Here is a 12,363-nt window from a genome sequence, read left to right on the forward strand (position 1 = left end):
GCCACAGGGAGTGGGTCCAAGATCTGACTCTAATGCAGAAAATGACTTAGTGGAGCCCATTCTAGATGGAGAGACACCTTGTCCAGCCTAGACACAGGGGTGTGGAGGGTGGGGAGGTGCCTTGGTCCTGCCTCAATGAGATAATGGGACAGACTGAGTAGACTTCCTAGGGGAGGCCTTACCCTCTCTGAGGAGCAGATGGGAGGTGAGGGGATGGGGGGAGTTGGGGGAGAGGAGAGAGGGGGAACTGGGATTGGAATGTAAAAAATAAATCAATAAAAAAATTAAAATACTATATACTGATCCGATGAAATCAACAAGGGTTTAGGGCCTTCAGAAGGGGATACAGCAAGGAAGCAGGGAAGGTTGCAGATTTTGAAAGATGCTCAGTAAAGACTGTTCTGAGGTACTACGTCACCAGAGGCCTTGAGGAAGGAAAGCATGAGCCAGAGGCGACTGCAGGAAGAGCTCACCGGGCCGCAGGGACAGTGTATGCAAAGGCGCTGAGGCCAGGGTTACAGACGGCTGCTTGCGTTTAAGGGTCACTGCTATGCCCAGAACACACAGCATAAGGGAAGGGAATGGGGGAGAATGTGAGAGAGGAAACGGGGAGTAGGGGTAGGGGCACACCAAGTATTCTAGGGCCTGATGTGCGGGTGATTGCAAAGATTGGCTTTCCCTGAGAGCATGGGGAAGCCCCCAGAAGGTAGCAGCCAGGGGAGTACATAACCAAGAGTGTTCAGAGCCTCATTTGTACTCGGACTTTAGTGAATAAAGACAGAAACTGGGAGACAAGTTAGTGCGACAGCCCTGGAGGATTATGTAGTGTTTGCACTGTGGAAGCAGAAACGTGGCCAGATCACCCCTCTACCAGTCACCATGACAACCTAGATACTCCCACACATTGCCAACAGGCCCCTTGCTGTGCGGTACCTCCACTCTGTGAACCCTCAAATTCCAAAAGACATAACCAAACACCGCCTCTCTGTTGGGCAACACCCATCACAATTTATAGTAATTATTTAAGATCCCACAGGAAACCTGTCATCACTGGGCCGGTGACCTTTACTCCTGCAAATTATGTTCACTCGTTCTTCTGGTCAAGATAGCTAGGTCCCTCTCCTCTCAAGCCCAGGGACCACAGAAATGCCTTCAGTCCCCAAGGCTGCAGTTGCCCAGTGTACCCCAGCCACCTCCTCCCATCTGGGAGAGTTTAACGTCAGCCAGATGGAAACCTGACTCTGGGTACATCTAGAACATGAAGATTGCTCTTGGTGGTGGTGATCTGGAAAATCCAAAAGCTGTGTCGCTTTGACCTCTCAGCTTTCTGCCTTTCGCCTCCCCCACCTCCCAGCCATAAATTCATAGCTGGGTGCTGGCGAGCTCGGTAACTAGGCACCCTTGGACACAACTTATCTGCACAGTGAGATGTGTATCTAATCGATTTGCCCGTTCTCCTGACCTTTGAGTTTCTGAAGTCAAACTGTAAAGAGGGAGGGACCAGGAACCAACACGGATTCCCTGGAAATTTCTAGGAGCGGTGAGTGCTGCATGGGGTGTGACTCCCAAGCCAGTGTAGACATGGGGCAGAGTGGACTTGGCCCTGGAAAGCCTGGAGCTGTCGAAGGAGGCATGGACAATAAAGCAGAAATTAGGTAAAAACAATTAGAAAAAAAAAGCAAAGAGCCAATGTGTGGGTCATTTGTGTCTTTGTGTCTACTTTCCACAATGAGTTCTTGGGGACAAGAGACTTTAGTACACTCACCACACATCCCCAAGATCTAGCGCTCTACCTGGAACCCGGTTGGCCTCCAATCTTTGATTCCCTCCAATTTGCAAAGCTCTTGCCTATTTGGAACCTTAGCACAAGCTACTGCCATCCAGTCTGGAATACTGTATTTTCCACTGAGACCACCTTGTCCTTTAATCCACAGTTTAAACGTTAGCTAGCTATCATTTAGGTAATCCCAGCGCTCAGGAGGCAGAAGCAAGGGGATTTCAGCTTGAGGTCCAGAAAAATGCACCTCTCATCTCAGAGGCAATAAATGAAAGTCACCCATGGCCTGGGGACACCAAGTTAGGGTGTCCCAAGTACCGTGTTTCATGTGGTAAGAGTTTCGCATAGTTTTATAGCTACAGAACACAAGAAGGTCATCAATAACAGTGCTTTTGAAATAGCACGGAGGGAGCATCAGGTCAGCGGTGATGGCAGGGTGGGGGCATCAGGTCACCAGTGATAGCGTGGAGACGTGTCTGCTACAGGCCTCAGATGTCATCTGATGATGTACTTCCTGGCCTTTCGGTTGGTGGACAGGTCACAAGATTAGATGCAGAGGTTAGCAATGGATGGCTATTAGGAACTTAAAGATAGCCAGGATGACTGGCTCCAGATATGCAACGTTCCAAATCGTCATAATCACGGGGTTCTAGCCAGGCAGTCAGTCCTGTAGAATGTTTAGCACAGGTAAGGCACTTTTTTTTTCTTTTAATTCTAGGCACTTCAGTTCACAGGATCACCCTGAGCTACATGGATAGGCTCTGTGCCATATATATATATATATATATATATATATATATATATATAATAAATGTTGGCCCCTTGAAAATCCTGTCCCAATTTAAAGGAAATCTCTCTCTCTCTCTCTCTCTCTCTCTCTCTCTCTCTCTCTCTCTCTCTCTCACACACACACACACACACACACACACACACTATGACATCCTTTCTTTATCTAGAACCTTCTTCCAGATATCGGGTTTTGTTGAGTACTTGCCAAGATTCTTGTGACTCAGCAAGGGATGGGTCCAAGACACAAGGATAGCAGCAAGCAAAGCGAGAGGATTTATTAAAGACACTTCAAAGGAAGGAAGCAGGAGAGAGCAGAGAGGAGGAGCCTGGAAACCCAGCGTCACAGTGCACAAAGGAGCCCAGGCTTTCTGTGACCCGTTGCACGCCTCCCCGGCTCATTTGCACATGGACTTTCTCAGGTCTGCTCCGTGACTGTTAGTCCTGGTGGGAGCGGTGTTTCCAGCCTTCCTCTTTGCCCTAGGTTTGTCTCATATGCTAAGCCTGCAGCCCTTGTCCAAAGTCTCTGAGCCCCACTTTCCACCCTGCCTCCAGCCTTGTGAGTAACCACTTGTTACTCGTTTGTCTTGGGTATACAAATGTAGCCACACATTGTAGGAAGAAAAATAAACCCTTACCCATCCTTCTCAGTGTTACTGTTCCAGCAACTAGCATGTCTACAGCCACAGTCTATAAAAGCTAAACAACAAAATGAACCTATTTAGAAGCAGGATTTAAGAGAATTATGTGGCATTTTAATTTTAAGCTGTAAGAGAATTTAGCCTAAAATAGAGGTAGCATTTTACACCAACAGAGAAAAAAAAAAAAAAAAGGATTTACAAGCTATCTAGTCTCAACTGCCTAAGCAAAAACTAACCCAACCCCCTTCTTCTTTATCTTCATCAAAGTCAATTCCTAACAGATCAAAGATTTAGACCCTAAAAATTGGGAGCCATTGCTCCAAGCCAAGCCTGACTCTGCCTCGGAGCTCACCGTGACGGCCAGCTCCAACCTGCACACCTTCACTGTATATTCCTACCCAGCCACCATGGCCCTTCCTTTGCCAAGCAAAGGGGCTGCTGACTCACTTAATTTGTCCCCAGGGATCCAAGAAGCCCCCAGACACTCAGGTGTCCCTGGACTATCATCCTGATCCCAGAGGCCAGGGCAGGCTGACAGCCCCAGCTGTCACCCCTGAGTGGCAGAGGATCCTGGGCAAGGAACTGAGGGCAGCTGTCGGGGAAAGGCCAGATTTCCCTGTCCACATTTGGTTATCCCCTCCCCCTCATTCCTACTTCTTCCAACATGTCCAGTCACGTGTGAAATGTCTAATATGGGTAGGAAATATTGGTGGGGGGGATACCATGTCCCTTCCGAGTAGCATGTTAGAGAAGGGAGATTAGGTTTTTTATTTGAGGGAGAGGGAAAAGGTACAGGCTTGTTAATGAAAACAACAGTCTTAATGTCTTCTCTGTAACATGAAGTAATATTTTAATGTCATGTTTTAGACATACATTACTTAGATTTTTTTTTCTTGGTTTCTCGAGACAGGGTTTCTCTGTGTAGCTTTGGAGCCTATCCTGGCACTCGCTCTGGAGACCAGGCTGGCCTCAAACTCACAGAGATCCGCCTGCCTCTGCCTCCCGAGTGCTGGGATTAAAGGCATGTGCCACCAACGCCCGGCTACATTACTTAGATTTTTAAAAAGCAGCGTAAGTCTTCTGAACCCTGGATATCCCATGGTGTTTCCTGGCTGGCTAGAGTTGGGGCAGAGTGGGCTGCCAGAGTTGGGGGTAAGGCTCTACAGATCCATAGCCCTCAGTCCTGGTGTCAGAATGGGGGTCTTAGCACCTGACACAAACAAATTTTGGGGTTTTTGAGGTAGGGAGTCATGTAGCCAAGATGTCCTCAAACTCATTGTGTAGCCAAGTGCTGGCCTTGAACTTGTATCCTCCTGCTTCTGCCTCCCAAATTTGGGGGTTAAAAGTGTGAACCCCCAGAGGGACAGGGAAAGATGCCCCTCCCACCTCACCCCTTGCCACCTGAGGCAGACCCTGCCCCTCACTGGATGTAGAACTAAGGAGAGCAGGCCCTGTGCCTCACCTGGGCAACACAGTAGAGCTGACCCTGTGGATGGAGGTGTGGGGTAGCTGGCCCTGAGCATGGGAGTGTGAGACTGAGCCCCGCCCCTCAGCGACTGAGCCCCGCCCCTCCTGTACATATGGTGGTGTGGGCAAGGGAGAGAAGCCCCCTTCCCATGCCCCTCAAGGCCTGTGGTAGGTTCCTGGGGTCTCTAGAGTGAAAAAGCTGGTCCTGCCTCTCAGCCGCTGCAGCACTAGGCGAAGCAGGCCCCACACTCCCACTAGGCCGCACAGTAGAGCTGGTCCTGGTATTGCAGGTATTGGCGAGCCTGACCCCAGGACTTGAGAGCCCAGGAATTGGCCCCGCCCCTTGCTGCTTACCACATTGGATGAGCTAGCTGGGCAGCACTGGAGAGTTCACCCTGGTGTTGAGGACAAAGGCGAGGTGGCGGGATGAGCAACCCAGCAACCACCCAGACCCAGAACCAGAGCTATAGGTTGGCCCAATCCATCATCCACCCAATCTGTATGACCCGTATCAACAGCCCCAAGTTATCCTTGGATTTGTGGGTTGTTTAAGCACACGTATCAAAAGCATTGCTGGGTGTGGAGGCACACGCCTTTAATCCTAGCACTTGGGAGGTAGAGAGTTCAGGGCCACTGTGGTCTACGTAGTGAGTTCTAGGACAGCCGATGAAACATAATGAAGCCTGTCTCAAAAACCACCACCGTCACCACCACCACCATTATCATTAACCAAGCAGACTTAAAACTCCATTTTATTCATGCCACCACTGTTATTTCATTACAAATGATTTTTGTTATGATAAATCTTTCCACCAGCCGCCCGCCCGAGTCAGGCCCAAATGAATACACAGAAACTTGTATTAGGTTCAATGCTGCTTGGCCAATGACTAGGATTCTCATCTGTTAGCTCAGTCTTAACTATCATAAACCTATATATTTTATAAGACTTATCTTATCGGACACCTTATTGGCGTCCCTCCTTGCCGGTGGCTCACATCCTGCTGCTGGAGCAGGAGCAGAGGGGAAAAAAGGCTACTTCCTGTTTCCTCACTTAGATATGAGTCTCCTTGCTATGTCACTTCCTGCCTGGATCACCACTTATCTATTACATTTCCCAGAATCCTCTTTGACTCCTAGTCCCTTGTCTAACTTGCTGTCTCATTGGCCAAACAGTATTTTATTTAACAATCAATAAGATAAACATACACAGTACATTCCCCATCAGATCTTTAATGGATATTTTGAGTTGCATGGGGCTATATTTTTTCTAATCTGAATAATTTTTAAGTTACAAAATTTATAGCTGCAGATCTGGGTAAGTTTTTTCACTAGAAAGATGATCATTGGCAGCAAGCATATTGACCTCCCGGTTCCTTCTTCTAGAAGCTTGCTTCTATGAATCCTACCCCAAATGGTCTACACGCAGGCACCCATGACTGTTTAACTATTTGCATGTATGTTTCTATCTATGTATCTATCCATGTATCTATGTATCTATGTATCTACCCATGTATCCCTGTATCTGCCTGTGTATCTATCTATCTATCTATCTATCTATCTATCTATCTATCTATCTACCTATCTGTGTATGTATCTTGAAAAGAGATTTTTTTTCAACTACCTCCGTCCCACTGGACCAGTTTTCCTCTACCCACGGGGTCCTGTAGCCATTTAATGAAATGACTACTCTGAGACTTAATATCAGTTACAATTGTTTAGTCAATGGCTCAGGCTTCTTACTGGTCAGCTCTCTCTTAATTATTAAGCCACTTCTCTTCATCTGTGTATCTCCACATGGCCTTGTCTTATTGGAGAATGTCTGGGAGTTAAACCTCCCTGGTGGCTACATGTTGTCTCCCTCTTGGTTTTCTTTTCCCTCCCTAATCCATTCACTTGAGTTTGATTTCCCACCCCACCCCCAGACACAATATGAGGAGGAGAGAAGTGACTTGCTAGTTGTCTTCTCACCTGATATACATGGACATGCACACACACACACACACACACACACACACACACACACACACACAGAGAGAGAGAGAGAGAGAGAGAGAGAGAGTACATACATACATACATACATACATACATACATACATACATATGTATTTAATTAAGAAAAAACCCTCATGCCTGTGGTGGGAGTACAGGATTGTTGTTTCTTTTCTTTTTTTGGTTTTTCGAGACAGGGTTTCTCTGTGGCTTTGGAGGCTGTCCTGGAACTAGCTCTTGTAGACCAGGCTGGTCTTGAACTCACAATGATCCACCTGCCTCTGCCTCCCTGAGTGCTGGGACTAAAGGTATGCGCCACCACCACCCAGTGGGAGTACAGGATTGTAATACCAGCACACTGAAACTGAAGAAGGCTTGCTTCCAATTCAAGACTACTACAGGCTATCCAATGAGAACCTATCTCCGACAAGAAGGGGAAAAGAAAGAAAAATCTTTTCAAATTCTTTCAACTATTAGAAGTGAGGCGAGCTTAACCTGTGAGTTGTGATTAAGTAACTCAACTTAAAAAGTCTAGGCTTCATTTCTCTGGGTGTATCTCTCGGATGGCCTGCCCACGCAGCCCGGGGAGCTAAAGCCCATTCCCAGCTATAGCCACTCCCTACCCATCCCCAACAGTGTATTCAAATCCAATGCCAAAAGTTACTTATTAAACACAAGAGATAACTGTGCCCTGAGAAACCCATTATAAACTTTGTCTGTGCTCCCAGACTGATCTCTTCCTGAAACCGGGGACAGCCGTCTCAGAGAAGAGGAGATGGGGAATCGTCATGTAAGTGTTCATTACCTTTGGGGTTCAGTTTGCTGTTTGGTTAGCCTGTGAAGGAATCCAGCTGTGAGCTCACGGTTGACATAGCCTCATGCTTCATCACTTTGATGCCCGCCTTGTTACTAGCATTAACACGAGTATACCATGCTTTTAAAATGTATCTGGAATACATTTCTCTCCTGGCAAGAGAGGAGCTTTTAGAAGGTGTTTTAAAAATGCAATAAGGATTGTCCTGCAGAGGGCAAATGGCTTGCATGTATTTGTAGAACGTATAAGTAAAGCTTTTAGTTTGTGGCAAAATTGTGCAAAATCTCATAGACTAGTCCTATTCAGAATGTGTGTGATAGATGTATTCCTGCTGAAAATATCAATACAGCAAGATAAGATACTCCTGTGAGGCCGGATAATTCAGACTACAAGGTGAAAATCTTCCATTGCTATCTCCAAGCAGCTTCAAACACCCAGACATTTGCAATGGGTCATGGCATAGACTAAATGTTTCATTTTTTTTCTTCTGAAATGCCTACGCTTAGGAATAGCGTGTCAGAAATGACTAAGAACTGACCAAAGCCCTTATCGTTTGTAATCTTTGGTGCATGAGGCAAATAACAATTGAATCAGATTTCTACTCGGAGATATGAATATCTTAAGCTAATCCAGTAAGAACCTGATTCAGGTTTGTGCAGCTACCGTAGTTTCTCATAGCAAGATTTCGAGTATACAATATATTTAATATAGATATATATAAAGTGCCATAGGCAAAGGGAATAAAACTTGAGTTTTTCCTGCAACCTCGCTTTGTGCCTTTATTGGTATAAAAGGGTCACCCAATGGTCACAAATCTCCAAGGATTGTTCTCAGAGGGTCATTAATTTTTAAATCATATGTAAATAGCCTTTTCTAGCTAACCAAGGTTATGAGTTATCCTCTTCATCTTTCCCAGAAGCCAAAAACTACTTATATTATACTTTCTTCAAATGGTCACAAGGGACTTCAGACCACTGGCCCCAACACCTGCACTTTGGAGGACAATTATGTCCCTTGAAAAACCACCCGTCAGCCAGTGGTGGTGGTGGCACACGCCTTTAGTCCCAGCACTCGGGAGGCAGAGGCAGGTGGATCTCTGTGAGTTCGAGGCCAGCCTGGTCTACAAGAGGGAGTTCCAGGACAGGCTCCAAAGCTACACAGAGAAACCCTGTCTGGAAAAACAAAACAAACAAAAAGAAAGAAAGAAAGAAAGAAAGAAAGAAAGAAAGAAAGAAAGAAAGAAAGAAAGAAAGAAGAAAGGAAAAACCACCCCTCACTAGACTAGAGCAGAATTTTTGTAGATTTCACTTTTGAATCCCAAGGCCCCTTCTTACTCCTCTGAGAAGGCAATCAATAGTTGTCCAAAGGGGACAAGCCACCCTTGGTAGCCTTGCACCCACTCAAGTACAGCCCATAGGCACTTTCTTTTCCCTTCCATTTTAAGATTTCTTAGACACAATGTCACCTGGCTACCTACCGTCTTTTGCTTCAGGCTGAAAACCTCATTATAAGGCATGAGGTTTGCAATCAGGGATCACACAGACACCCAAACATGTGCATACACACATGCTTGCACTCACACATACATGTACACACCCATGCACACACACCGGTATCCATGCGTACAGGCACCGACTCATGCACCCAGCAAGCATGTACTCATTCACACAGGCAAAGGGCTTGTTACAATGTTTGCAGCTCATGAGAAAATGTAGCTTTCTAGGCCTTCACTGCTCCCAAGAGCATGCGGTGAACAAAACCCCAGGATGCTTTGCCCCAAGCTAAGATACAGTGTAGCCAGGAACTGTTACAAGTGCTTGAAGGAGCGACTATATCCTAGAAGAGTGGATGTAAAACCTGCTTCAAGAAGGAGATGTTATCCCAGAAACGGCTCAAATTGATGGTCCTAGCAAGCTTCTTGAATATCTATAAACCAGAACAAGTATGATAGTACTTGTTCCTGCAAGCTTAAAATCCGATGTGGTGTCATGCTTACTCCAATCCACCTACCAAGAAAGTTTTAGTGGTACTTCCTGCAATGCCATCGGGCTTTTCCCTTGGCTCTGATTCTTGATATCCATATCATCTCTCTCTCTCTCTCTGTGTCTCTCTGTCTCTGTCTCTGCGTGTGTGTGTGTCTCTCTCTCACACACACACACCTTTGTTCTTTCCCTCCCTTGACTATGAAATGAAATAAGACTTACTAAAAATTTAAAATGCATACACAAAGGCAGGCACTGAACTCCCTTGCTCATCCATATGACCCAGGGAACTATGTACTAAGTTTTAGGTTAGCATCATCACTTAATACCTAGGGAAGCCATACGTTCCTAACAGCACATCTGCAGACCAATTCCACAGATAACTATTCCTCTAATAGTATTGCGAAATCAAGAGACTAGTGACAGCAGATGCATCTCCCAGTACTGACATGTGGAATCTTAGCCAGGCCAGAAACTGAAGGATGCTCACCCTTGTGCTTTGCGCTTTTCTTCTTCCTCCCCATTGGTGATTTCATTATTTGCATTTGTATTTGTTATTCTTGTGTCTGTGCATGTGTGAGCCTGTACATCATGATGCACAGATTGAGGTCTGAGGAGTCTGTTCTCTCCTCCCACCTTTACATGCCTTGCAAGGATCGAACTCAGGTCTCCAGGCTATCACCACAAGCGCCTTTACCCAGTGAGCCATCTTACCTGTCCTGACTTTCTTCTTTTCTTTTCTGGCGCTAAAGACATAATTCTTTGTGACTAGCCTGTTTGGAATAGCAGTAACCAAGATACTGGGTTAGCATCATCACACCATAGTCAGGGTTTGCACAGCCTAAGCTGGCCCCTGTGCTGCTGAACATCAAACACAGAAAATTAAGATACATAGAAAATCGTGTTTAGGCTTAACTAGGTGGCGGGTCAGTTCTGCTTTGTTGTGTGGGTTGTTTCCAAGAGAGTTGATACTAGATACTAGATGCTAGATGCTAGATGCTAGATGCTAGATGCTAGATGCTAGATACTAGATACTAGATACTAGATACTAGAGGGAACTAGGAAGTTTGAGATGACCACTAATGTGTGACAAATAATAAAGAAAGCAAGGCTTGGGGGTGTGTGTTACAAATGAGGAAATGCTCACAAAGCCAAATGGATGAGTGATTTCTGGGAAATTATTTGCAACATTGATAAAGAGAGTCTGGAAAGACCCGCAGCTTTGCTGTTCAACACTGGGCCCCTGACCAGGGGAAACATCAGCTTTACCAGGACACTTATCATAAATGTGAAACTGGGTCTATAGAGACGGCTCTGTTCATAAACTTCTTGCTTCACAAGCATGAGGACCTGAGTTCAAAGTCCCAGCACCCAGGTAAAAAGCCAGGCAGCACGTGTCTGTAATCCCAGGACTGCACAGGCAGAGACAGGTGGATACCGAGAGATTTCTGGCTAGCTAGTTTAGATGAATCTGGACATTCCAGGTTCAGTGAGAGACCCTGTCTCAAAAATAAGATGCCAAGCAAGGCATGGTAGCACACCCCTTTAAATCCTGACAAGAGACAGAGACAGGTGGATCTCTGTGAGTTCCTGGCCAACCTAGTACATAACAAATTCCAGGCCAGTAAAGGCTACATAGTGAGACCCTGTCTCAACAAAAGAAAAATGGAGAAGTGATGGAGGAAGACACTGAGTATCAACCTCTGACCTCCACAGGTGTGTTCATGCGTGCGTGCGTGTGTGCACGCACGCGCACACACACACACACACACACACATGAATCTTACACTCCTTTCCCAAGTCTCTTACAGTCTTTCGTACAAGTCCCCAACGTTAGATGGGCATTAGATTCACCAGAGAAGTTCTAAAACCTACTGGTATCCAGGTCCCACCCTAGAGACTTGAAATCAATTGCTGCAGCTGTTGTCCTAGACGTCAGGATTTATAAGTGTTCCCTCAGTGACTCTTAAATCCCATGCCTATGCCTAACCTTAGGGAAAGCTCGACTCACCACTGAAGGCAGGAGTCACCAGGAGTGTCAGTGAAAGCAAAGCCGCTTGTAACTGCTGCCCAGCAACTTGCTGCATTGCCAACAACTTCTGAGGGAATGACTTGCTTGGGCTAAAATTTAGCCAACAGAAACATTACCTAACGTGGAGGACAGTTTGGGACCAGTGGCAGATGATCACTGGGGGAGTCCCAGTTGAAGGTAGACCGATTGACACTTGGGAGGTACCCAACAGGTGGCAAACAGGCCTAGATTTCTAGGAAAAGAAGGCAAGTGAAAATATTGTAGGGAGTTTCAAGGAAGATGGTACAATTGTAACCAAGTGTGTGCATTAAATTGTGACCGGTTACTCAAGGGTACCATAGTCAAGCCCCAGAAGAAACAGCCTGCAACCATGCCTCTCTTAGCAGGAAAACATTTATGGTGGAAGGCTAGTCATTTGGGTCACCACACTGAGTATAGAAAGTTCCCAGAAGGAGACCAGTTTTCACTGAAGTTCTAGATACTTTTCAAGTGAAATTATGTGCCTTGGGCTTCTGGGATTGCTTATCTAGGGCAGACACAAGCAGCCACATTGACATAGTGAGAAGGCTGCCTGGAACACCTAAGGCAAGTATTGTTACACTCACACAAGGAAGAAAATAAAGCTCACAGATTGACACAGGATCTCAGAGCTGCAGCTATCAGGAGCCACTTAAAGTCCCTTGAGTAGAGATGCATTCACACCCAGCCTGTTGGCATAGCCTGGCATCTGTGTCCTCAGCTCAGAAGCAAGAACTGAAATTCATCCAGGCAGTAGCGGTGCACGCCTTTAATCCCAGCACTCGGGAGGCAGAGGCAGGGGGATCTCTGTGAGTTCGAGGTTAGGCTGTTCTACAAAAGGGCAGCCAGGATTGTTA

General features: G+C 46.2%; 1 protein-coding gene across 1 annotated transcript in view; it reads left to right on the forward strand.

Annotated features, from left to right (window-relative positions):
* Positions 1-2,814: 2,814 nt before the first annotated feature.
* Positions 2,815-12,363, forward strand: part of LOC103158836 (annexin A13) — a 57,196-nt gene continuing 47,647 nt past the window's right edge. The window contains exons 1-2 of the mRNA XM_027431643.2: positions 2,815-2,985; positions 7,389-7,450. Coding sequence (XP_027287444.1) covers positions 7,436-7,450 — 15 coding nt within the window. The 5' untranslated portion in view covers positions 2,815-2,985; positions 7,389-7,435. The remainder of the gene's footprint in view (positions 2,986-7,388; positions 7,451-12,363) is intronic.

This window comes from Cricetulus griseus, chromosome 10 (assembly GCF_003668045.3).
Source record: "Cricetulus griseus strain 17A/GY chromosome 10, alternate assembly CriGri-PICRH-1.0, whole genome shotgun sequence".
NCBI lineage: Eukaryota > Metazoa > Chordata > Mammalia > Rodentia > Cricetidae > Cricetulus > Cricetulus griseus.